We start from the raw sequence: 27,844 nt of genomic DNA, 5'->3' as shown, positions 1-27,844 counted from the left end.
GCATTGATGAAGGTTAGGGGTGGTGGGTGGGGGTAAAGAGGCATTGATGAAAGGTGAGGGTTTGTGGGTGGGGGTAAAGAGGCATATGATGGAAGTTAGGGTTGGTGGGTGGGGGAAAAAGAGGCATATGATGGAGGTGAGGGGTTGTGGATGGGGGTAAAGATGCATATATGGAGGTTAGAGGTTGATGGGATGGGGTAAAGAGGCATATATGGAGGTGAGGGGTGTTGGGTGGGGGTAAAGATGCATATATGGAGGTGAGAGGTTTGGGGGTAAAGGGGTAAAGATGCATGGATGTGAAGTGGGTGGGGAGGTAAAGATGCATATATGGAGGTGAGGGGTGGTGGGTGGGGGTAAAGAGGCATATATGGAGGTGAGAGGTGGTGGGTGGGAGTAAAGATGCATATATGGAGGTGAGAGGTGTGTGGGTGGGGGTAAAAGATGCATATATGGAGGTGAGGGGTGGTGGGTGGGGGTAAAGAGGCATATATGGAGGTGAGGGTGGTGGGTTGGGGTAAAGAGGCATATATGGAGGTGAGAGGTGGTGGGTGAGGGGGAGTAAAGATGCATATATGGAGGTGAGAGGTGGTGGGTTGGGGTAAAGAGGCATATATGGAGGTGAGCAGGAGTGGTGGGTTGGGGTAAAAGAGGCATATATGGAGGTGAGAGAGGTGGTGGGTGGTGGGTAAAGATGCATATATGGAGGTGAGAGGTGATGGGTTGGGGTAAAGAGGCATATATGGAGGTGAGAGGGTGGTGGGTGGGGGTAAAGATGCATATATGGAGGTGGGGGGTGGTGGGTGGGGGTAAAGATGCATATATGGAGGTGAGGGGTGGTGGGTGGGGTAAAGAGGCATATATGGAGGTGAGGGTGGTGGGGGGGTGAGGGTGGTGGGTGGGGTAAAGAGGCATATATGGAGGTGAGGGGGTGGTGGGTGGGGATAAAGGCATATATGGAGGTGAGGGGGGTGGGTGGGGGTAAAGATGCATATATGGAGGTGAGGGGTGGTGGGTGGGGTAAAGAGGCATATATGGAGGTGAGAGGTAATGGGTTGGGGTAAAGAGGCATATATGGAGGTGAGGGGGGGAGAGGGGTAGATGTGAGTAAGGAGGAATATGAGGTTGAGGGGTGGTGGTAGGGGGTGAGAAAGCATAAAATGTAGAACAAAAACAAGACATATGTCACATATTTATTTTATATAAAATTTAACATTATTTAGGGACTCAGGGACTGGTAATTTGATATACGCGGGTTCCACGAAAATACTGCTACACGTTATTGGGCTTGTGGCTTAACAACGTTAACTGGAATTGGGGTTAAATATTATACAGCCCTAAGACCATTTCTCTGCCATCCGCGCACGCACGCACGCACGCAAACACACACACACACCACACACACACCACACCATATCTAAATGACTAGTCCTTTAGTCAGTTCAATTCGCCTCATGCGATCTGTCAATTATAATCAGTACATTGTAAGTGTATTTAACGATTGTCTTGGAGAATGTTTAAGTAACGCACTGCGTGTGTATAGATTTGTCACAGAACCGGAATGGCGATGCTACTGACATAGAGAGGGTCGATAAAAGACACTTTGTTCCTTGTTTCCGCCGGTGTCACGTTCACCCTGCATGTCACGTCTCTATAGGCGATGTCGGGGAAACCCTAACCGCTTGGTCATACGTATTTTCCACGACGATCCACAAAGTACGTACCTGCGATTAACACATGCCAATTCACTACAACGCAATACACCTTTACCCCATTTCTAGTATATAGTGTTTGACAAAGAAAAATTGCGGAAATAAATGCTTTATTTAGGTAGCCACGCGGGGTTTCCCCTGCATCTTTATAACCTTTCTGCGTAGTTACGCTAACATACCACAGATATGCGACAGTAGTTGGAATACACATGTATTTCCCCGGGCGCCGGCACAAGGACCGTGTTGGGAGACGCATGTACTTCCCACATAGTGACTGTTTTCACTATTCATAGTGTATTATATTCATAAATAGACAACTCCACCTTTATTACGTTATTTTACTGAGAAGTAAAGTACAAATAAAAAGTACAGATGATAAATTTCACAAAGCTCATTGAATCATGGTGTGTGTTTTTTATCAGGCACTATATGTTCGTAACGTTTGCATTGTTCAAAGAAGGATTTTGTCGGTTACCTTGCAGATTGAGACCTGACTCAGGATGTCCTCAATCGAATTAGGGTGGAGGGTAATTGTTCATCATGAATAGCTATCATGCAGTTGAAACTTATAGATATGCATGTACATGAATTATGCAACGGACATAACCCGATTCCGTAACTGTATAGTAATGTATACTTACAATGTTGATATATGCATGATAGCGCATTTTGATAGCATTACAGCATTTGCTTTAATACTGTATAATCAGTTCGGATATACTTACTTTACTTATACCTGCTACGCCCATCAGCGTGTAGGCCAGCAACACAGAATCCCCACACTTGTCTGTTCTGGGCTAGGTGCTGTATTGTACCCCAGGTTTGGTTTAGGGTCTTCAGTTCGAATAAAGATGTGTACTTAACTAATGTATGGTGTCAGTTTCAATGAGGAATTAATGTATGTTGTAAGGGGGTAACATATGCGTTACATAGCCGTATAATATCGGTATCAATACTCGCTTGCTATACCCATGCTCATAATTATACTCACCCCTATACTAGGACGCATATACCAAGGGGTGACGACAATATCCAGGAGCATGGATGTATGTGATTTGAGTTTGTAAATCTGTTTTTATGTTTGTGGTAATAACGTATTATATCAGTTCAGATAGGCAAACGATGCATGTTTCAACCGTGCAAAATATTAGTTTTGGTACATGTAATTCATGTGCTTAAACAGTATATATATTGCTATTGTAAACAAATGTAATAATCATGAGTGATATCGATTTTGATAATAGCTGTATTTAACTTGCCAAAACAGTGTTTTATAAAGATATATGTTTTTATAGTATCCATTGTCATGTGGTTGTATAACATACGATTATATGCTGTCCGCTTTAATTTATGTACAGAGAAATTCTCAAAACAAACTCGTTTATGTTGTACGTGTAGTCGTCTCTTCACGCATCACTTGATGTATACACAAATACTTTTTCCGCGGCCTTATGAAATAGTTGTTTCATAATCAGCCACCCTAATTGAAGAATCGACGATGAACATCCTTTGGTAAAAAGTGAGATCCATATCCAAGTGCCATGAAGAAATATCAGTTTGACGTGCTGCCAAAAGCTCATTATGCAATTACATGTATCCCATGACTTGAGTTTGACCTTGTGGCCGTGAGTAAATATATATGGACTATACACGTATAAGTAACTAATCCTATTATATAGCCTTCTACGGGGTACCAAAATATGGCCACTTAAACACCTTATAATACCCTATTGACCATGCATGACAACCACTGGTTATAGGTTCACTGGAAATAAGCCGATTAGGTTTGCGAGCCACTTTATCTGCTTATATAGAGCTTTGGCAATACCAACTTCTAAGCCCCTTACCAAATATCAATGATACTTATCGTAACTGTTACCTTGTTACATGTCCTGAACATACACGTGCATTAGTTTCAACAATTACTTCAAAGAAACAAGCATAACATGGTAGCCTGGTTGTTAAAGCGCTTGTTTGTGTACCGAAGATCCGGGTTCGATTCTTCCCTTGGGTAAAATGTGTGTTGCCCTTCTTTACACAAGTAAATTATTTTCAGATTCGATGAAACCAGTTCGAAAACAGTTACGATGCAATTTTACGAATATAATGACACATTTGTCAATATTAATGCAACATGCGGCAGTGGAACACAAATGCTCAGTTGATCTTTTAAAATGGTAAAAACTATTTCCTTCTGTTTCCAGGGCAACAGAGAGAAACGGTGACCAGTATGTGTTTTCCTCTGCCCCGACCGTACCAAGGGAAAAGGCCCCTGACATTCTTGTCAAGTTCCAGGCGGTCAGTAGAGAGCATCCGTGCTTGCGAAGCTGTTCTCTTTTTCTCAGTTCCAAGTCAAGTCTACTGGAGATCCGCAAGATCATACACAGCACCTTTGCACCATGCTATGAAAAAGGATTTATTTTCCTACGGAAGAACAAAGAGGTGGTACGGTCCAGAGAGAGAATCCTGCGGTTGTTTGACATCCTTCCGAGGCCACCACCCAAAGTTCAAAACCCTGCCTTTAGATATCAGAACGTACAGTACAAAAAGGTAACACTGAACCACTTCTCTGCTTCATGTTTCACATTTGTGGTCTGGGTTTTCATATATAACACATATATAGTGTCTATAGTTAGATAGTGTGTATCGTGTAGGAATACGGTTAAAACGGTCTTTGTGCCGAATCAGAGGTGTCATATTTCGACAATATAATATAAATATCACCTATTCATATATGTAAAAGTTTACACATCCAAAGTTGCATTATCAATTAATTTTCTATTACAAAACATTTTTCATTATAGTGATGACAGAATAATTTCCAGGAATGTATAGTAAAAAAGCGGGTATTAGGTGGTTTCAGTGCTTTGTAGGATCGTGGGTCACTCCACCTCAAGATGCTGCTGACATTATCAGCCAGTGTATTCTGATCCACATTTCTTACCTGAGAAATACTGAAATACCACTTACTACATGACTGATACATTGCAGCTGACATTCGAGAAGGACGGCCGTCGCTATGCCTCGATGTGCTGTGGGATGGTGTTCCTGTATGAGGACAGCGGACTAAGTCACTGGATCCCCGACACCCTGAATGACGCCCTCAGCGCCCCCACCATCTCGGGCTTGGATTATATACCTTGGAGCATCACATCAGCAAGGGAGGAAAGTGATGGTAAAGTTTTGCCTTCAGTGAAAATTACCCATATTTTGCTGACCATCGTAAACATTGTTAGTTGGAATAATTATTTGTTTTGACTGAATCTTTAGTCTTCAAAATTCTTAACTGTAGAAACTGTAGGAACAATACAAGACAAATCTTATGGATAACAACTTCTTGATTTATTTTTCATAACGTTTCTGGGCTAGTTCTTGTCCCTTCTTCAGGTGGAACAATGGAACTACCATGTCACAGTCTCTTATTACCGTTTATTACATTATTCATATAACATAAATATACGTGTCAAATAAATGTAGACATTTATAAATCTTTTTTATAGGTAGTATTTTTGGTTTAAGATGTGTCAGTATATGCCCTGAACGAGTATGCTGCATTGGGCAAGGAACGGGAGCTAAGGGAACTTCTGGACACCATCCCACCGGGAACTGAGCTACAACATTTCAGAGACAGTAGAGCTGCAACCCCTCTACACTACGCAGCACAGAATGGCCACGTTGCCGTGTGTGAACTTCTTATTGGTCGCTTCGGAAGAGAAATACTGTACATGAAAGACACAAACAAGAGAACACCCCTTCATTGTGCACTTACGTTTGGAAAGTTTGAAGACTCAGGATTTGATAAGAGGCAAAGTAATGAAGATGGGCGTCTTGATGCCAAACTTGATGTGGTTTGCTACCTTCTGCAACTCGGTCCAGATTTACAGTGTCAGGACGTCCAAGGACTCAACTGTTATTGGATACTTTTCACCCTCGGAAACAAGACGCTAGATGAAGTTATTAGGAAAACTGAACTGAGTCTCTTAGATGATAAACTGATCCTGCATCTGACCTGTTATTCCCTTCAGTACAGGAAACTGGAATTTGCCCGTGATCTCTGCAAGCTTGTGAAGGTTTTCGACGCAGTGTTTTACCTGCCACCCTTACACTTGGCAGCTGAAGTTGGAGAGAAGGACCTGGTGGAGTCGTTGCTGCGTAAGGGGGATAGGGGTGAGGTAATACAGCCTGATATAAGAAACCAGCACGACCAAGATGTTGAGAACACGACAGAGGCACATGATCCAAAAGAAAAAGACAGAGATGGACATCTCCCATTTCACTATGCATGCCAACATGGAAATGGATCTATACTTTCTCTGTTGTATTTTGATGAAATGTCAGATGCTGATTTTGTTAAAGGAATCCGACTTGCAGTCCAGTGGAAAAAAACATCTGCTCTTCAGACAATAGTTCAACTCAGGGACCTCTTCTTTCTTGATATCAGGACCAAGCAAATGGTTATATATGAGGTTGAAGAAAACTTCTCTGTTCACCCTGAACATTCGAAAGCATGTATGGCATGTTTGAAAATAGAAGAAAAGATACTTGTCAGGTTTGTATCTCAGGCTGCTCGTGTTGGAGACATTGCATCTCTAAACTGGCTAGTAGAGCAGGGTACGAATTTGAACCATAAAGATATCATGGGAAGAACACCTTTGCATGAGGCTGCACAGATGGGACACACGGAGTGTATACAGTTCCTTTTAGCTAGCAGCGCTGATCCAAACGATGTTGACTGGAGAGGTTCAACCGCTCTTCATTATGCATGTATGTCAGGACAAATCCAATCTGTAAATGCGCTTCTTCAAAATGAACGAACTGTGCCAAATGTAAAGGATGTGTGTGGTAGGACTCCATTGCTCGTTGCAGCACACTGTAAGAAAGTTGACCTGCTAAAGATTCTTGTTAACACATACCTCAGACAGTTAGATCCACATGCTCAGGATATGAAAAGAAGATCAGTCCTGCACTACCTGTATTTAATGGACGTTGAGACAGCACAGACAATGCTTACCCAAATGAAGGATCTACCTACCATTGAGGATGCTGTATTTGAACCAAAGAACATGCCATCATTTGTGCCTATTTGTGAGGTGTGGAGAGATCAAACTCTTGATCTGAAAGAAAAAAGGAGAAAACTAAGTAAGCAAACAGTCAAAACTTCCAGAATGAGATGCAAGAAATGTAGGAAGACTTGGACTGTTCTTGGAGATCGTATCAGGTAGGTTTTAGTAACATATTCTTATTATTTGTTTCAATATATATTCATGTAACGTACATGTATGATATCTTTGTATGTGCTGAAGCGTTCGTTCACCACGCTGGAGACCTGTGTTAGATTCCCCACGTGGGTATAATGCGAGAAGTGTAAAACCTTAAACGTCACATAAACCCTAGGGGGTACAAATACATAAATCACTAACTGGCATCGTTATAAATAAAACCCCGTCATTAAAACTACTCATTTCGACCTTTAATTGACTTAAATCGACCTTTTTGACAACAGTGCACAATTCTCACCCGCGAACGAAATTTCAACCAATCAGAGCGGGGCGTCTCTGTGACGTCATATGAGGAATAGCTATGAGGGCCTATGCAGAATTCATCTACATTTCAGGGGGTAAATTATCTTGTTTACAGGTTTGTATAAACCTGAAATCGTGACAACCGTTGTGGAAAATGAAAGCTATATGTTTTCGCAATCTACTGTCATTTAATTTTGTCTCCTGCTTTGCCTAGTTTCCGAGTTACAACTTGTTTTCATAGACGATTCTGTCAAAATCGCTTGGTGTCGTTAGGCCTTATTTGTATAATGACTGGTCCAAATTGATCCCATTTCTGTGTTTTTTTACCTTGATATTTAATCATGTCATGTAAAAATCTGTTTGTATTCTCAAAACAGTCTCGGCCCATAAGTTTTTACATGCAATACAGCAATTAATACTCCCTTGTTGTAACCCGTGTTAGGTGGTATAAACCTACACATGTTATTTGTCATCATTCACTTGATGGTCAGTTAATGAATTTATAACAGGTATAATTAGTGGTAACACACTTAGATTACCCGACAAAGGTTCCCATTTGGCATTTCTTGTGTCTGGAGTAAATATTCAACATTATAAACATCGATCAAAGGATTAACCGATAACACGCTGATTGATTAATTACTTTTATCTTACACAGCGGAATTGTCAAAAGGTAGTGTTTATGTATGTAGATTTACTAATCTATACTGAATACACTCTGTCGTGTCTGCGAAGAAACAACGTCCTTCTTTCAAAGGATTAACCGGCAATACGTTGATTGATTGCCCATTATTGGCTAACTAAATTACTGTTTTTAAAGAAAGGCGGACATTATGCAATTAGTTGCCAGGTGTGCTATCTTGGGTGACCAATGAGACTATACACCAATACCTGAAAAGATTTATCACTTTTTCGTATATTAAACTGTTAAAAGACACATCATTTGGAACTGTTTTGTGGATATTGATGGATACATTCCTTGAACAAGGTAATGGTCTGATATTGTTCCCATAACTTTAATCTGTTTTAATTTTAATATTTGCATTTTGTTTTTATTCATTTGTCGTAGCATTCAACAGAATCATTGTTTTCGCCGTGAAGTGTAATGAGACAGACAATATACACTAGGGTGTGTGTGCGAATTATGATTCACATTGGCAAACTATAAAATGACCTGTTTGATGGGCATTTAGAAGTTGAGTTGATGAAGAATAATGACAATTATTATGGATATACAACTTCCATTATTCTGTGGAGGCGACGTTTCGACATAGGTTCTAATGTCGTTGTCACTTGCTTGACAACGACATTAGAATAATCGAAACGTCGCCTCCACAGAATAAAAGAAGTTGTATATCCATAATAATTGTCATTATTCTTTAAACTATAAAATGTCTAGATATTACAGTTCTGTTATAAATTCACTATAAGTATCAGCAGATCGTCTGCTTTTTATTTCGTTTCAAAATGCATGCAAGTATGATAATAAACTAATTAGGATTATAAGACCAAATATAAAGATGCACATTGACTAGTATCTACATACTGGTGAGTGGACATTAACCATGTGAATGTAGCAAGAAATTTATCTCGCAGTATTGTGACTTCGACCCCCATCTCGCTTCCGTGGAAGAAATCGTTATGTTATAGGTTGTGTCATGCAAAATCCGTTTGGTTATGATTCCAATACATATTTAACTACGAGTAGAAAGTAGTTTTGATTTTCTAACTTGATGAAAACAAACTATAATCTCATTAATTCTAACAGACTTCACGATTTTAAAAAATGGCGGCGCCCTGTCGGGAACATCCGCCAGTCTGAGGATAAATGCTATTTAGGTTTGTTTTCACCGAGTTACAAAATCAAAACTACTTTCTACTGGTAGTAAAATATGTATTTTATTGATGGCCAATAGGATTTTGCATGACATAGCGTATAACATAACAATTTCTCTCCTGGCAGAGAGGTGGGTGTCAATATAATACTACTTACAATATTATTGTTACTTCGACCACAACCTCACTTCCGAGGAAGAAATCGTTATGTTACAAGTTGTGTCATGGAAAATCTTTATGGTCATCAATCATATACATATTTTACTACAACTAGTAAGTAGTTTTGATTCTTTAACTTCCGTGAAGCGATCTGAACACAAGTAAGATATCGTTTCAAGCTTCCACAACGCTCGCTTCGCACTCACAAACATAACCCATTTAGCACGAACTGCGGGGTCCTGTGGAAATCTGTGCATGGTGACACCATCGCCCGACCTCTAGGAGCAATTGACAACAAAGCAACGATTCGGCATGTCGTCGTTGATGTCGAGAAATCATCAAAATGATGAGCGTGCTACACACTTTCTATACAACTCTCTGAAAATCGTTCCTCATATGACGTCACTGCAGTGCTCTGGCGACAGAGTTACGTAACCTGTCTGTGGTTTCGTTGGCGGGCGAGAGGGAAGCAGGCGACTTTTTGGCCACTTTTAATCGCTCGGTATTAATTAACCACAAGTTTTTAAAGAATAAATTTGGTGTTCCGCATAAGACTAACCACAAATCTTTCATATGTAATGGTTAAAAGAGTAACAAAAAACAAAGTTTATTGGTTCTTTAATCACTCATTGATTTAGAAGGATGAGGTGAGCACTGTATCTGAAGATATTATTCATTCCCTATTACACTGTGACTATATCAGAATAGTGTTATGGTACACTGCCACCATTCTAGGTCTTTTCTCTGATATGCTGCAACTTTCAACCTATCGTACAGTTTGATTACTTACATGCTTGTTGATGTCCTGAATCTGTCCATTACTCTTACTGTCTTATCTGAATGTCTCATCATGATATTGTCATGCCATGTCATAAAACAGTTCCTTCATTCTCTAACATTATGCAGCCATGTACTGGTGACGTAAATATGCTAGCATGCTTTTGCATGTGCTGTCGGCGAATACACGGCACTTAGGAGAGTTTAACAGTTGTATGTGGCCAATATATGAAATGTTCACCCTTATCCTTTATTTCCCATGTACACCCTGAAGAAACCATGAGTAGGCATTAAAGTGCAGATGTATATGTTGTACCATTATATCATTGTTCCAGATGGTTACACTTGTGCAAATCTGACGAGGCCTTGAAGGAGTCATTGGTCTCACCGAGTCACGCTGGCAAGATAGATTCTCCCAAAAAGACGAAAGTGCCGTCTGTACATAGTAAAAAGGAATATTGTGAGGAGATAGAATCACTACATGGACCATTCAAAACATTTAAATCCCACACAGAAGAAGACCAGTCCTTACCTCAAATACTAATTTTGATGAACAGGCATGATCTCTTAGAACTTGTTGCAAATATTCGCCCTGAACTACTGCAAAACCGTGCAAAACATGCTGCTTTACTAGCAGCTTGCTACTGGCACATAGACAGTTTGAAAGTCTTGATGTCTTTCTTGGATGCATCTCAAGAACTTATTGCAACACTTTTTCATTTAGCCTGTCTGCAGAAACCTCTAGACTCTACTCAGAAGGAACGACAGATCAGTGTTGTTAACTATCTCATAGAAGAGGGAGCACATCCGAATATCATACCAAAGAAGAATGATCTATACAGTACGATATCCTTGACATCTTATGAAAAACGTGTACTGTATTACAGTCCACTTGAACTAGGTGTGATAAATCAAAATGCATCATTGGTGGAAGTGCTGGTAAAACATGGAGCATCAAGTTCGATATGTTTTGCTGTTCATCTAGCAGCTGTATACGGCGACGTAAAAATGTTTGACTTTTTACTCAAAGAAAAGAAAGAGGAAGGTGATTCAATCATTGGAACAATAGACAATGTTGATGAACTGTGGCGTGTGTGTTCTCTAGGAATGGGCATTATACAAGCCCTGTGTAGTGCAAAAGAAATAAGCTTGAAACACATCCATTGTGTAATGCAGGCATTTCCAGATTCTCTGCAAAGCAAGAAACTTCTAACAAGGAGCATGGTTTTGGAAATTCGCCCAGACCTTGATATATCATCCAACTACTCAATCCTGAAATGCATCCTGTTCAAATTCTCTGACAGAAACAATGACATATCATCACTACCACATACATGGCTTGCAAATAGGTTAGGCAAGAAACCAGAAATTGAATACGTGCTTATGGAGCTACTGAAGAGGGGGCTTTATCTTGACGAAGTGCGTGTTTCAAAGAAAAGTACCGTTCATATTTCATGTGATATGTTCATGACAGTTCTCAACAAACGATGTTGGGTGGTAGCTGATGAGATTCTCAGAGTTGGGGGCACAACTCTGTGGCAGTGCCTATTGACCAAACACCATTCTTGTCACAGGCACGTGTATAAGATGGAGAAAGAGGACGCAAAGTCCTATCCTGTGCTATTTAAGACCTGGAACAGGCTGTTTGGCTATGCTCCGTTGTCAACATTGAAACTTTTCTTTCAACAAGGGCTGAAGTTTGTAAATACTCTTGACCTTGAACATCTTGAGGAGAAATTGTCTCCACTGTTGAAGGAATCACGCCATAAAAAGAGAATGTTTGGTGAAAACATCCTTACTCAGATTGCATCTCATCACATTGAAAGTCTGGATGTATCACGAAGGTCAATCTTCACAATCGCAAAACTTTTGATCCTCTTTCCAAGGCTTTTTCCTCAAGTTCTTGACAAAACTAGGGAGTTTCAAAATCTTAATGATTGGATGACTGTCATGCCGAGGGACGAGTTTACTCAAATGTATGGTATGCACACAAAGGGCTGGCACACAATTAAACTTCTCAGGAACATGACACTAGACAGAAAGCTGTTATTTTCTTTAACGAATATGGGACTGTCAACGTTGGATAAAATCGAAAACAGCGGAGCATCTCTGTTGCACTTAGTGAGCGTTCTAGATGATGTAGAGCTACTAAAAGCAGTTTGTGATAGTGTTGACCCTCTGCCTGTCTGTTCTGAGGATGCACTTGGAGCTACATGTCTTGACTATGCTGTAGCCATGGGTCATGAGAAAACAGTAGGATTTCTGTTGAAGAATGAAGCAAATGTCTCACAGCAGACCCTCCTTGCAGTATGTGTTGGTGCAAGATTCTTGAGTGAGTATTTAACATTTCTGCATTCACTGTCCCTTGGAAAACTGTTAATTCGGTTAAAGACCACTTTGAAAATATTTCAGTCTATCATGGTGTGTCTTCTAAATGAGTAAGCTAAATGTGTAAATCTAAACGTGACACCAAGGACATCTTCATATTAATACTCAGCAAAAACATGACAAATGTGGGATTCTAACATGATACAAACAATGAACGGAGGCCCATAGCAGCCTTCGAACAAGGTGAGCCTTTTAACGCATAAGGAGACACAGGGGTAAAATAAGCATGCGACCAATGAATCTGTAAATTTCACATTTGTTGTAACTGCTTACATTATAATTCAGTGCATAATTTAATTCACATTCTTCAAATCAGCGTTTATGCAATGGAAATACACGCAGTCCTCGAGAGTGACTGAAGAAGAAAGACAAACCAGAGACCTGAGGACATTGAGTTCAACGTAAGTCATACAACAGTTTGGATTCACCATCACTAAAATAATATGTTTATCATTAATTGTCACCGAGAGAATTATAGATACCATATTGCTATTAAAATCGCATCAAATCATAATTGTGTACTACACTGCCAATACTGTGTAATTCATGTACAATTCACCTATGATTACCTTGCAAACAAATTTCCAGTGGATCATCTCAAGACTTCAAACAGCAAATACTCTTTATCTAGTTTACAGATTGACGTGAGTTATCATCACCCAGTGTTTGGAAACGTGCTCAGAGTTGCCATAGAAGCCACCCACTGGAAGCTGGTTCAATTCATCCTTGAAAGTGCAAAAAACATTTCTACTGACATCCTTTGTGATCGGTATGTATCTATAGGTTTTTAGAATGCATATTAAAAGCCAAGTAGACTATTGAAAACCTAATAACAGATGTGATTTGGAGTTCATATCACAGTTGACCACGTTTTGTTTGTGCCACATGTAAACTACATGGTGACAGCAATTTTGCATGTTTTCATAATATTACAAAAAACGAATGAGTGTGCCGGCTATCCTGAAAAAAGAAAGGCAAATATATCTTACAATTTGACTGTCACTAGATTATGTCATATTAATATATTTTCAGGTTGGTTATCCTACCTCTGATAGGAAATGGTCCCTGGAAAACTTGCTGTTACCTTTTCGAAAACTATGGACAGTCCCTCATGATTGGAGCTTTTGATCTAGCACAGGAGGCTTTGTTTGCTGCCAGTGTTAAGGGCTCTGAACAAACTGCATTGCTGCTCTTCAAACTTCTTACTTCAAGATATGAAAGCCAGAGTAGTCTTCCAGATTCCATTATTAAGCTTCTGACTTGGGAAAATAGTTATGAAATGACAACCTTCCACAGTGTGTGCCAACAAGGAAACATTGATTTTGTGAAATATGCACTTAATTCGTTGGGAACATATGGATACAGTGCTGTTCAAAGTGTGGTTAATGTGAAGGACCACTCTCAATTGACACCTTTGTGGTATGCTCTCGCCAACAGGCATTTCAGTATAGCTGAATTAGTGTTGCTGCATGGAGGTATCCTGAGCTTGAATAGATCAGTCCCTGATCTGTGGCCAAAAAGGGTATTTACTCATGAAAGCTCTCATGGTTGTGAAGAATGGCCACAGCATCGGGATGCACAAATCGCGAGGAATGATTCAACAAGGGTGGCAGAAATCGTGTCTCCAAGGACGAAGACATTCCAGGAAGTATATACAAAATCCAAGAGGACGTCTCCCATCTATACGTCTGTGATGGAACACCATGTGCCCAAAGTAGGTCCCTTGGACACACTTAAACGAAAGGTCCAGTATTTGCTGGATCTATCAAAGTATTGTCAATCCCATTCTTCCAGCATCCTACATGGTGCTGCAGCCATTGGAGATCATGGACTTCTCCAAGAGATGTTAGGTCTGACAATGTCTCAACATATCCTTCAACTGGATACTTGTCCATCACCGTTGGTCTTTGCTGTAGCAAATCATCAGTACCAGTCATATGAAACACTACTCAAAAAGGTCACCAATGAACCGGAACATTTCTATGACATTCTGGCACTTGCTGCTTTAGAGACAACAGACGTTGATTTGTATGTACAGAAGAGGAAGAGAAAATCTCCTAAAGAAAGGATTTGCAAAGACGTCCTATCTGAACTTCAAGAAAAAGAAGATGCATTTAAGATCTTCCAGAAGCTCAAGAACAATAATTCACTTGGGACCAGACTAACACTATCAGAAATTTCTCTCTTGGTCAAATCAGCATTAAAGATATGCAAGTCCCATGTGCCAAATTCCCTTCTATCAGTTCTTGCATGTCTTGGGAAGGTTCAGCCATTACAGTTTTTACAGCAGATCGAGTATGAAGAGTTTAGACCACTTTTTGAAAGGAAGATATCTGGCGATTTGTTGTTCACTGACCTTTTGTTCATGTTTACAAACCATGCTAAGGGTGGCGATGTCAAAGACAGGGTAGATGTGTTGAGATATCTAGCCAATGAAATAGATCTTACTTTAAACACTAACACGATAGAACATGCTTTGAGAACAGATTTGTTTCCCATGCTGCATGAAGTAGTTCAAGATTACTCAAGAAAAGACAGAGCCTTTGAATCAGTAGATGTATGGATAAAGGTGCTGTATGATACCTCAAAGAAAGGAAATCTTGATTTAGTGACAGAAATTTGTCACCAACTACATACACGTGTGGTGTCTGACAAATCAATGCTGCTTTATAGATCACTATGTCTGGCATGCTATTGGAAAAGATCAGCAACAGTTGATTATTTTTTAGCCCAAAATATGAGGCTACAACAGGAAGCAAAGAACGTTACAGTCCTGGACAGAGGCAATTGGGTCCTGGATTTTGCTATTCTCAGTGGAAGCAGTGATATTGTACAGAAAGTGCTAGATGCACTTGATGCAAGTCGCACGATTGATAGTGTTAGAATCAGAGAGAGTATGGAGCTGGCTTCCAATCATGCAAATAATGCAGTCATTGCTACACTTGTTCAGTCCAGAATGGTCAGTGCAGTGCTTACAAAGGAATTTACAGAGAAGGTGCTATTGAGGACAGCTGCAAGAGGTCAAGAAAAGGCTTGTGTCGATCTTCTGAACAGCAGGCACCTTGATGTAAGACGGACTGATCAGTATGACAATTCAGTGTTACATTATGCATGTACATGGAATATGATGGCATTTATTGAAGTTATTCTCAATACTTCAAAGGATGATCTGAATTCAAGGAATAACTTCGGTCACACTCCTTTGGATCTCGCAAGAAGTATGGGTCACATAGCAATGGCTAACCATCTTGTGAACAAATACAAGGCATTGGCAACGTTTGATACAGGTCAAACAGGCTGGTTGAAATACCTCATGATGAAGAATGAATCAGCCCCTTCAGTACCAAGTGACCTCATGCCACCTTACACGCAAATACGAAGGCTTGAATCCAATGTGCACTCTCTTGTTAGTTATGGTGATGATCATGGCACATTAGCAATCATGGAGACATTACAAGAAAAACTTATTCAGATTATGATAGATTCAAAACAAGCACCTACACTGTTTCATCTTTGTGCAATTTATGGATGTAAAGACTCTCTTAAATTCCTTCTTACCCTCACTAAAGCACATGCTCCTGATAGACTAGTGGAGTGGTTACATCAGGTAGGGACACCACCCCTGATTATGGCCATGGAAACAAGGCATGTTTCATGTGTTAAACTTTTGGAGGAAGTGACAGACTGCTACAGTTGGAGATCTCCTTTGCAAGAAAATGTTCTTCATTTAGCTGCCCGTATTGGCAATCCTTCTATCGCCGAAACAGTCACAGTCAGAGCCCCAGAGTCAGCATTTACTGCCAGGGACAAAGGAAACTTGATTCCCCTTGCCACTGCTGTCGCTTATGGTAATCACCACATTTTGCAATATCTATGCAAGGGTGGAGCATTTGAAGAAAGTTCTCACGCAACACACAAAGTAACAGACTATTCTTGTGTGCATTGTCTGATGGATTCAGCAATTGGTTGGTCTAAGATGTTCCAGAGTGGATACATCCAAGCACCCAATGTTCCGGAAAGAAACATCCTCGATAGAAAGCCTTCAAGAGTAGGTTTCTGGCTTGATGTTCGTCCGAAGTTTGGAATGTATTCCTTGAATACAGATGAAGCTAAAAAGAAGCGATTCACACATCCCCTGGACACACTTTACACCTGGTCTAAAATAGCTCGTTCCAATGATGTTATGTTCAGTGCACTGGCAACGATGGGATATGGAAGGAATATTGTTAACACACAGTTGTTCTTGTTGAACAAAGAAAAAGATGTTCTCCAATGGGCACTAAAATCAGATCTAGAAGATGCAGCGTGTTTCTACTTCCAAAACACATCAACTGGACAAGAAAACATTGTTGAGGTGTGCTGTTATGCTGCACAAGCAAAGAAAAACAAATTCTTCATGACAGTTTTGGAGAAACGAACATATGCTGACTTGGTCACAGGGGAAATGCCTTCGCCTTTAGAAGTTGCTTTGGCATATGGGAATATGGAACTAGTCACTGCCATCAAGAACAGCGGGGCTACAGAGACGTATCCATTGCTACAAACTATCCAAGAAGCATTACCTGTGTCTATACAATGGAGAGTCGGGGTTTCTCAACCAGGTGATTATGACTGGCAAACAGACATGGACAATTCTGATTCTCGTATGTCACTTGCCGACGTTGTGCTGACCAAATCCCAAGATGAAAGCAATAAGATGATTATTGAAAGGCAGGCTGACCCTGAAGCAATGATACCAATGCGCCTCTTTGGGAAAGAACTACATGTAGATCTGATGAGCTTTGAACGGATTCTTCCAGGTTATTCAAAAGTGCAAACTCGTGCTCTAGTCTTGTCAAAGCTTATTCTTGGAAGGTACTCAACTTGCATTGATACTCATAACCATACATGGAAAGCAGTTTCAAGAATCAGTGTATCGTGTATACAGAAAGGTTCCATTGACAGTGCTCAAGTACTACTTTCTGGATCCCATCTTCAAGATAAAATCCAGGTTTCTATTGAGGATGAAAATGTGTTTGTTCTTACGGGAGAGATGCCAACTGAAATCACAACGGAAGCAAGTATCCGTGAGCACATTGATGAGACAGTCACAAAGGAAATGGAACATTTAGTAAGTAAACACAATCTTGCATGAAACTTTACCATTAGCTGGAAGCAATGTCTATTGAGTCAGGACAGAAGGATAAATCTATGTGACATGATGGTTTGAGTTCATTCTGAAAAAGTATAATTTATAGGAATTATATTTGTTCTTGAATGAGTCATCCGCGATCTATAGTCAGTGGTGACTAGCGCTTGGGTTTAGGTTTCATATATATGTATAATTTGTTACTGTGTACTTAGATTGATATAGTTTTACAACATTTAGACTTTGTTTGTTGGCAATCTACACTTTGCCATACTTGATGTATGTTTCAGTTCAGAATTATACATTTCTAGTATAGATTTATTGATTGTAAAAAATATTTACTAGGAGTAAAACGTTTTTCCTTCTTTTAATGTATGCTAAATAGCAATAGCATAATAATAAAGTCATATTACTCATCACAATTACTAAACTAGCAGACATTATGTGAATATATGTGTTGATACTTTTGTGGTGAATATAAAAAATGCATTCGTAACCATGTGAACAGTGCTCATATGTCATGTTATTCTTATATCCTATTTATGTTATGCGTATGCTTTCAGGTGAAACGAGAACTGAACGGCCTGTCTGTGATGATCAATGTTGACTGGGATTCACTCATTGCATCAAAGAATATGGGAATATATGCACAAGTCATCAGAATGTTATCAGGAGATGTTGCCTGCAACAAACTTGGTGGACTTCAAAGTGCTATTACTCGTTGTGGGTCGCTGTTGGGAGATATAAAATCTCTTTGTGGAAGAAAAGCTGTCAGTTCTACAGCACAACTTTATTCTAATCTGAAAGAAATCACAGTCAAGTACGTGCCGAATCTACCCATTTTGAAAGCAGAGTCAATAACATCCAATGAGTCATCAATGGTGTGGTACTTTACAGTAAGAGATGGCTATCTTCGATACAATTCAGATCATTTCATGTTGTTAAAACTATTGACTACCTGCAGATCAGGTTACAACTGTCTCTTGCATGGATTCAGATTACTGACAAGCAAGCCTGATGTCGCTAACATGCAAATCAGACAGAAATGTGAGAAGCAAAAATTAGAATCCCAAAAGGTTGAAGCGACAATAGAATGGGACTCGTTTGAAAGCATTGGCATGGTTGGGAAAATCAGTGGATTCATCAGGGGATATGCCGCTCAGGAACTTCAGAAGATAGCCCATCTGTATGCTTTCATGATGTGGCTTCACTTTGATTTTGATGATGTATGCTTAAGGGTAACACGAATGAAGGACAGATCTGGAATTTGGTTCAAGAAGAAAACTCTTGTGGTTAGCCTGAAGGTAACAAAGACTGACACAGGAGTTTGGATGACTGAAGATACAGACTATTCCAAAGTCTTTCATTCATTGGAAGAAAAACAGATTCTTGACCATGTTGTACCCTTCAAGTTTGAGTATCCACACACCATTAAGGACGTCTTTTGGCCTGAGTCAGCTCAAGTGAATTCCTTGACAAGCTCTGAAAAGCTTGCAAAAGCTACGATAAATCTGCAAGATCAACTTGGCATCATGATTACAGTGTCTCCTGTTGATTCGGATTGGCTGAAGATCATACACACAAATGACATTCGAGAAATGACTCATCCCCTACATCTGATTGGTAGATACTATGATTGGTTGGCATTTGGTACATGGTATACCTTCACCCACACGATTCTTAGCGTCTTACAGGCAGCCCGCACAAGTAGATACCTGGGTGACTTCAATATCCCGGCTGGTGCCTGGACATGGGTGACACACGATGAACTGCAGGACATCAGGATGTCAAAGGTGCTGTTGGTACGGCTCAAACAGAGTGAAACAAAGAAAACAAACCTGTTCAAGATAATGAAATTGTCTGAGATTCAAGAAATGAAGAAGGGTGAAATTAGTGGAATCTGGCAACACATATCTTTCAATCATGTCTTGGAGGATGACAGTGCTGAGTTTGAAAGGGTGCAGCTTATAAGTATTAATAAGAAGCTGATGTTCCTTTGTGACAGAGCAGCATTTAAACGTTTGCTTTTGGAAATACCTCACACAGTCAACATCAAACCAAATGTCGCGACAGAGACCCATAATACTGGTGCTGCTGGAGAACTGGGAATTACCTGTGAAGATGTGATTTGCCGACAAGGTTACTTCTATGAGAGGCAAAACGCGTGTCCACACATGAACTCCTTACAATTCTTGGTGAAGAGCAGTTCCAACAACATATCCGCTGTGTATGACGTATGGGATATTGGGAGCAAACTCGGAACAAATGTTGTTTTCGATAATGGAGACTTTGAAGATGACTTAGTTCTTGGGGTTGTGGGTTATGTCATGCAGAAGACACTTGAAGAAATAGCCAATCTCCCAAATGGACAGGACGAGAACAGGGATGCCATATTGTCAACAATTGCTGATATTGGACACATACGTATAGGATTCAAGCAATCTGTAAAAGATGGAGAGTCTCTTGAAACAGTGGAAGGGACTACATACAATGAAACTGTGGATATACACCTTCTTTCGGAGAGAGATCTGTATATTAACTTCAAACCAAATATCCTTGATACTGACTTAGAGCTGAGAACAATAACTGATACCTTGATTTCCGCAGTGTGTCGTACATTCGAGTTCCAAACTCCTTTCTTCATATCTGATGCTGTGTATAGAACATTGGGAATGGATATGCTGGCTCATGCCGTAACTGTATTTAAGTTTCATGGCAGGAAAAACAAGGAAGAGATTTTATCTGCAGCGGTGCAGTCGAGGGTCAACATCTCTGCTGCTTTGAAAACCGTTGCAGAGACGGACGCAGTTGCCAGGCAACGACTGATCTCTGAACTGGTGTCACTGGAAGTAAAGGAGACATCAAGGGATGGATCCGTGGCAACGTTTGAAAATGGCAATCTGAGATTCTCTGTTTTGAAGGATGATGGCAACACTGCTTCGCAGTCAGAGGTTGAGGAGGACCTCCTTTCTGCTCTGAAAGGACGCAACTCGACCCGCTACGACAGATCTGTGATATCAACTCATGGCAATAGCTATATGCCAATGGTTTTAACAGAGGAGCTGTTCCCAGATAACAATTCCGTAATGACGATCAGCTCTCCGCCGAAGGTGAAGAAGGTGCTGCCCAAAGTACACAGACTAAAGCGTCCCACAGCAACCAGCAGGTATGTATTGTTACTGTTGCTTACTGACACAGACAATAAAACCATATTGTGAGTGAAACCACACCAATTTCGTTAAATTTACCTTGTTGCAGGCTAGCCATACAGAAAGCTACAGACAGGCTGTTCGACTTTGTTGAGTTTGGACACACAGGAAATATTGAAAATGTTCTCGATATTGGAGCCAATATCAATGCGAAGAATTTGGTAAGTACGTATGTGCTGAGTGAGTGAGTGAGTGAGTTAATCTTTAACGTCACATCGGCAATATCTCAGCCATATCGTGACGACGTATGTGCTGAAAGGGAGGAAAGGTATGGTACTCAAACAATCAGTACACAATATACAATCTTGGTTTAATGATCATGTTATATAATCACATCTGTATTTCAGGATGGTTTTACACCTTTGATTCGAGCTGCCGAGTTGAGGAACTATGTGGTCCAAAATTTGCTGCTCTCTCACGGAGCCGATGTCTCTAAAACTGACAAGGTGAGACATTTGACCATCTCTAATGACGTCACGAGGTTTAGAGAATCTGGGTTTCTTTCTAATTCATTCAAACGTAGGGGTAGTTTAGTGGTTCAAGCTGTCGCTCTTCAAGCCAAAGACCCGGATCCTATTCCCACATTGGTACAATGTGTTAAGCATATCTATTGTGCCCAACGCCGTTTCATTTCTGTAATATTGCAATAAGCGACTAAAACCCAATTCACTCAATCATAGTATATATGTTCCACACCTATATTCCCTCGTACCCCATATGAACTCTGTTCCGTAGGATAATAGACATTGTGTATTTTCTGGTGTTGATGTGTAATATTTACTTTTGAGAATTTTTAGTTTTGAGAAATTTGGAACAAAACTGATTTTTAAAACTTAATGTGAAAATGTAAATAGCACATAAAGTGGAATGGATAAGGTATTTGTTGATTGCAGGTTGGACGCACACCACTTCATATAGTGTCTGCACACGGGGATGTTGAGAGCATAAAGCTATTGCTCACACATGGCATCAACGTGAATAGTAGAGACAAGGTACTGTATATGTGAATAAGTAATGAAGGCATACCACTGTCACCTAGTCTAAATGTATTGATTCACAAACGTTAACAGGGTTTTGTAGGTGATGCAAGTGATGCTCTGTTAAAAGGCATGTATAGCTGTGAAAGTTGACATTTCATCTTCATCCTGCGTGTTGATTTATTCACTGAATGCCTATGACGGATGCGCCAGGTGCGACAGGATACAGGTTTTCGTGATGTGGTAATGTTGATTGATAAAGGAATGTTGTCGGAATCGAGCAATCTGTGTTTTAGAAGATATTTGTTTCGAAAAGGGAAAGGGTTTTGTCGCTTATATTTAGTTACAGAGTGGGAGATATTTACACAAAATGTTGCATATGGATCATGTGTTCATCCTCACCAACATGAACATTAAAAAACACAGATGTTGAGGTTGACATGCTGTCGTGTACCGTAACTAACACTTGCACATATACTACTCACACTTTGCTAAGGATCACTTGGATTTATAATTTGAAATTGTATCCATTTAAAACTGGATAAATAATAATACGATAACCCCTATTTAGGCAAACAGTGACTTTAATCTAACCTTATGCACTTGATACATGAGTAACCATAAAAATGGTTTCATGGCACCAATCAACCATTTTGCAAATCATGGAACGAGTCATTGACAAGTACACAACACCTGTCAATCGCAGGTATGGGATCCACAAGACGAAATGACAAACTGAAACCTAGGATCCATGTTTACAATAAGCTTAGATACTAGTATTTAAGCCAAATTTGACCCCACATCATAGCTTTCTATTGAATCCACGATTTCATCCTTAACAAAGTGTGAATAGTATATAGTATAAAATAATCATACTGTATCAGTGGTATATGTTTAGTGTAATTCGGATATATGTGTGTATACAATACCTTCATTTAGCTACCATCTTCTTTTAAATAGGTTATATCATTATTTCAGTGACAGTATCAGTGATCAGTGATCACTGCTTAAGAATGTGTGTGACTCGGCTCTAATATATATAACCAATTTAGTGGATCTATATCAGTTAATATCTTTGAAGTGTTAGAAGTTTAGAGTCTATAAATAACTACGATTTTCACATTTCCAGAACTTCAGCTTTGCACAATGGGTAACATGTGATATTGATGTTCTTAACCGATGTTAATATAATCACTTGATATATATTCTCTTTTAAAATGAATACACACCGACCCCAGATTCAGGATTAGATTTGCTCTTCAGCACTCCGAATTTGTCATAAGATGCTATAAACATCCTATCACAATTGCGTTGATCGATGCTCCTGGGCCAGCAGCTATATTGCTTAATGCGGCTTTTTTCAACAAAAAAACCGCAGACACACCTGTTTTACGTAAATGCGCATATTCATATATGCCATGCATATATGCATACTTAATCATAATACGTGCAAAGAAGTAACTCCTCAGTAACCATGGAAACATGACAGACATGACTTGTATAACAGACAAAAATCACAATGTCTTGTTTCCTATGCAATGATGAAACTTGTGATTCAGAATGGCCGCACTCCTCTCCATTACGCCGTCAACAAGAAGAAGGTGGAGGCCGTGGACATCCTGGTGTTCTGTGGAGCTGACTCCACCATCAAGGACAAGGTAAACCGGTGTAAACCACTCACAGTATATAAGTTGGAGTATACAATACTGAAGATCACTTCAGCTATATAATGGAACTTTACAACTTGAGTAAAACTGGCCAGCAGGAGTATAGTGTTTAACAACTGAATTGATAAGATCCTAATCTACCTTATTAGGAATTTGACACAGTTACGGGACGCAAACCTGAAGCGAATATCGTCGCCATACGGCTGTGACACCCAATAGAACAAAATTTGGAACGGGTTTTAAATTTTAAAACTGTTTTTAATACAAACTAACAAAAGTAAATGTGTGAATCATCAACAAGGACGAAAATGGTAACATCTTCCATGGTGTAGGAACATTGTGTTAACACACATCTAAATGCCCCGTGGAATCGCAGCAATTTTGGTTAGATATGATCCTGTCTTATCATAATTATAATCCAAGCCTCCTAATATGGGTAATGGCAAAGCATATATATGTACATAGATACATTTTATGTACAATGTACATGTGACGTGAATTCCAGATGGGCAACACCCCGTCCTTCACGTGTAAGCGGCCAGACATTCTACGTCTAATGCAGGAGTCCACGCAGACTGTGTTTGGAATGAAGAACGGGTAAGTGATGAACGGGTTGATGAGTATTCGTTTTGGGAAAAGAACTCTCTTAGGCGATTCGCAAGAACGTTTAAGAAATACAGTTCTATTTTCTGATCTCTAATTATGGTTGAGGACTGTTAAATTGACACATTGATTGAGCCTGTTTACTTTTTAATGCAACTGCTGGATTATTTTAGGACATTTTACGGCTGATTCCTTCACTTTACGTAAACGATTTACACATGTGAATGAGTGAGTGTGGTCTTACGCCGCGTTTAGCAATTATCCAAAAATATCGTTGCTTCAAAACATTGTACACATGTGAGGATTCGAACCCGGAACGAACGCTGTAATCACCAGGCTACCCCCACCGATGTTAATAGTAAAGGTGACCCGGTTCATAATCAGTCACATACAATATCATCAAATCAACATGATTTATTTCTGTTTCAGTTATGTGTTCATAGAGCACACTACACTAGAGGCCGACTCTACCTATCACCTAAAGAAGCTGGATCTCACCATCAAAACACCGCACTCCGTAGGCACCGGAACTGTCAACTTCATCGGTAGGCGTGTCCGACCCGAGTACAGTCGCAGCTCATTGGTCCCAGCTGATAAAGAGCTATCTGATGAGTGACGTGTTCGAGTACCGATTGTCTGGCACGCGACCGGAAGGTCACGTGACACTGAAGATACCCGTATATGCTAAACCTGACCTGTTCGAGGAAGTGTATATGAAAACAGATCGGGGGGTATACATTAGTTTCATGTGTACAGCGGTTTACTGAGGGATATACGGTACGAGGAGGACACGGTATGTGTAATGTCTTACTGAATATTGGAAAGCTATAACAATAACAAACTATATTCCCTGTTATTTCATTAACATAGTGTAAGGTTTACAAATAAAATGTCTGGTTCAGACATGCTTATGTACAGACCAAAGTGAATGTTTTTTTATAATATATCTCTATATTAAAGTATGTGCATTGTGCATTTAGTAATTTAGTTATAACAATTCCATGTGGATTTACTGAGTCACGAAGACACCTCCAGTTATTTTGCTATGTTTTAAATAGCGGCACGGTTTAGTATTGTTTGAAATATTTTCAGTAAAATATGTGTCAATGTTTACTTATCTTCACAGAAACAATGGTTCTGCTACGTGAAGATGAACATCTCCAACATCAACGCTTTCCTTCTCGTCACACTACCAAAGGTGGAGAAGTTCCCGATCACGCCAGCAGGTGGCGTCTTCACCTCCTCAGTAGACAGCATGGTGGAGATAAAGGTTCTCAAGGAGACCTTCATCAAGTCGGGAACACTCACTCTGGAGGTAGGTATGGTGCCTCCACGGCTGTATTTTAGAAAACTCCACGTAATACTATGTTGCTCTTAAACAGTTCATACAAGGGTATAGCAGGAATACCTCAGGCTAACCTGTAGATCGGTTGTTCAGAGCTGATCCGACTCCATAGAATAGAGCGTTGTTCAAGATTTATTCATTTACAAGATTTGCATACCTTGAACTGGATTTATCAAAACTAAAAATCCATTCACACACCCATTCATTACAATTTGCTATGATCCATGGACAGAAACCACTGGCACAAATCGATATATATTAAATTAATGTTAAAGTATGTGTTTTGCCAAAAAATAGCTTTGTGTAGTTGATCATGGTCTTCTTTTAGTAAGAACATGGGTGCCGCCTTAATAAGGCCTTACAACCACACATTGAGGATTAGTGTAAAGTCGATACCAAATTTACTGTTCATTGAGTTTTACCAAAGACATTAGCTTTTTCTGAAATCTAATTTAATATATGGACTTGAGATATTGTTAGTAAATACTATACATTTTGTCAAACACTGTCTAAGTACATGAAAAACGCTAATGAAGACAAAGTGTAACTAGTACTTGTTATCAGTTCCCTCATAAGAAAATGACACAGACATGATTTAATATGTTGGTGAAATGTTGCATATTTTGAAGATATTAGAATGAAAGATTATGATATGAAATGCCTCATTTTTCTCAATTCGACACAGGTAATCCCCAAACCTGCCTTCGACGAGGAAGAGTTCTCTCCCGTGTTGTCCTTGTCCCACTTCTATGACGTGAATCATTCCAAGGGGGAACAACCCAGGCGTGACGTCCTCATCACCATGCCCACACCACAGGACTACTTCGGTGACGGCGATCTGTACGTCATGCTTCGTCATGACGAAGTGGATCACAAAGAGGAGGAAGACTGTTGGGAGATATTGGAAAAGAATCCAGCGATCAACGCCGGTCTTATAACAATTAAAGTTCCCCATTTCTCCGAGTAAGTGCCGCATCATCATAAATACAGTTCCATGTATAGACACCAAACATGTTTAGATACTTAATTTACAGTGTGCTCATTAGACATAAACCTTTGTCGATTGTATATTTTGTAATTTTTCATGGTGATACATGCTGTGTCCATATTCTGGCTTTGTCTTCAGCCAGGCTTTGCATAATGATAAAGGTAACATTGTTCTTTGAATAGTTTAGACAACAAACACATACTTTTGTTTGTAAATTGTGAGAGTTGTGAGGGTCACCGGTAGGGCACGACATGCTTACCCTCTACCCCAAACACCCGGTGTCATCACTGATTTTCAGTTATCCATTCGTATAATTATTATTGAAAATTTGTCTTTTCGGCCTAATGACATCTGTTCGGTACATAATCGAGCGTCGTATTTCGAAGACGTTCTATATTTAAACATGCTTTAACTGGTAAGTCCTGAAACAGGACCCTGACCAGTGACGATATGGGTTTTATGAATTTAGTGTTCAACCAACCCGTTAAGATCCGGGTTTGAATTAGTCTTCAGCAACCCAGCAACAAGAGGCGACTAACAGGATTAGGCTGTCAGGAACGCTGACTTGGTTGACGAATGTCGTATCTTAGATGGATGTTCATGCTGTTGATCACTTGATTGTCTGGTCCAGACTCGAGTATTTACATACCGCCATTATACACTTGGAGTCCGGCGGTAAATAACAGAAAAACAAACAAATTGTGTTTAACCATGTCAATTTTCTTTGCCTACAGTCTAAACCTCATTGAGTACAAGCAACCGATGGAAGATGGAAAGGTGACAGAGAAAGACATCATCCGCACTAATGCCAAGCTGCTCGAGAAGGCCAAGCGTCGCGAGTGCAGCGTTGTGTTCATGGCCATGCTCCGGCCCATGGATGACTCCAACTGTGAAGCTGTTGTGGAGTGCACCAGGAACACACGGCTGTACACCAGGCTCCAGCACTGGAAGATGGAAGGCTACAAGGACCAGAAACCCAGCTTTACCAATGAGTTCATTTCCTTCCCGAAACAGGAGTTCCTCTTTGATATCGGCGGAAACAGTCAGAAGATTAACAGCGTCATCACAAAACTGCAGTACCACCCTAAGAGAGACAACTATTTGACATTCCCAATCTGTGCCAAGGATGAAACCAAGGATAAAGTTGGTTGGGTTGACATAGGGGAGAAGAAGAGGCTGGAGAAAGAGTTTGCCCAGAACCCCACCTATGACTCTCTGGCAAAGATCCTGGTGTACCTGGCCGATTTTGACAGAACTAAGACCAACAAGGCAAAAGATGAGACAGACACAACAAGGAATGAAACGACGGAAGAAGAGGCATTGGCGTTTGCAGGTGCTAATGAAAGCCTTGGCGATGTTCACTATCGATAATAACGTTTCTGGTCATTGCATTTGAGTTACAGACGCAAGTTTGCTTTCCGGAAAACTCATTTTGAGAAATGCTTAAATTACGCCGTGTCTAACCCGCCTAACAGAGATCATTTGGTACAGATGTGGTCTAATGCATACCTGGTATAATTACCAAACTGACCTGTT

General features: G+C 40.1%; 1 protein-coding gene across 1 annotated transcript in view; it reads left to right on the top strand.

Annotated features, from left to right (window-relative positions):
- The window catches only part of LOC124288671, a 39,218-nt gene that overhangs the window by 8,318 nt on the left and 3,056 nt on the right, over positions 1-27,844 (top strand). Inside the window, 18 exon segments of the mRNA XM_046725239.1 lie at positions 3,914-4,259; positions 4,701-4,884; positions 5,229-6,927; positions 10,339-12,335; positions 12,708-12,792; positions 13,023-13,160; positions 13,424-17,501; positions 18,083-20,685; positions 20,778-20,889; positions 21,076-21,174; positions 21,622-21,720; positions 23,265-23,363; positions 23,878-23,969; positions 24,405-24,579; positions 24,581-24,739; positions 25,102-25,290; positions 26,006-26,283; positions 27,043-27,641. Of these exon segments, the coding sequence (XP_046581195.1) occupies positions 3,914-4,259; positions 4,701-4,884; positions 5,229-6,927; positions 10,339-12,335; positions 12,708-12,792; positions 13,023-13,160; positions 13,424-17,501; positions 18,083-20,685; positions 20,778-20,889; positions 21,076-21,174; positions 21,622-21,720; positions 23,265-23,363; positions 23,878-23,969; positions 24,405-24,579; positions 24,581-24,739; positions 25,102-25,290; positions 26,006-26,283; positions 27,043-27,641 (13,031 nt within the window).

This window comes from Haliotis rubra, unplaced genomic scaffold, assembly GCF_003918875.1.
Source record: "Haliotis rubra isolate DU_JTF1 unplaced genomic scaffold, ASM391887v1 Scf422, whole genome shotgun sequence".
Classification (NCBI taxonomy): domain Eukaryota; kingdom Metazoa; phylum Mollusca; class Gastropoda; order Lepetellida; family Haliotidae; genus Haliotis; species Haliotis rubra.
This window is presented reverse-complemented; position numbering and strand designations above follow the sequence as displayed.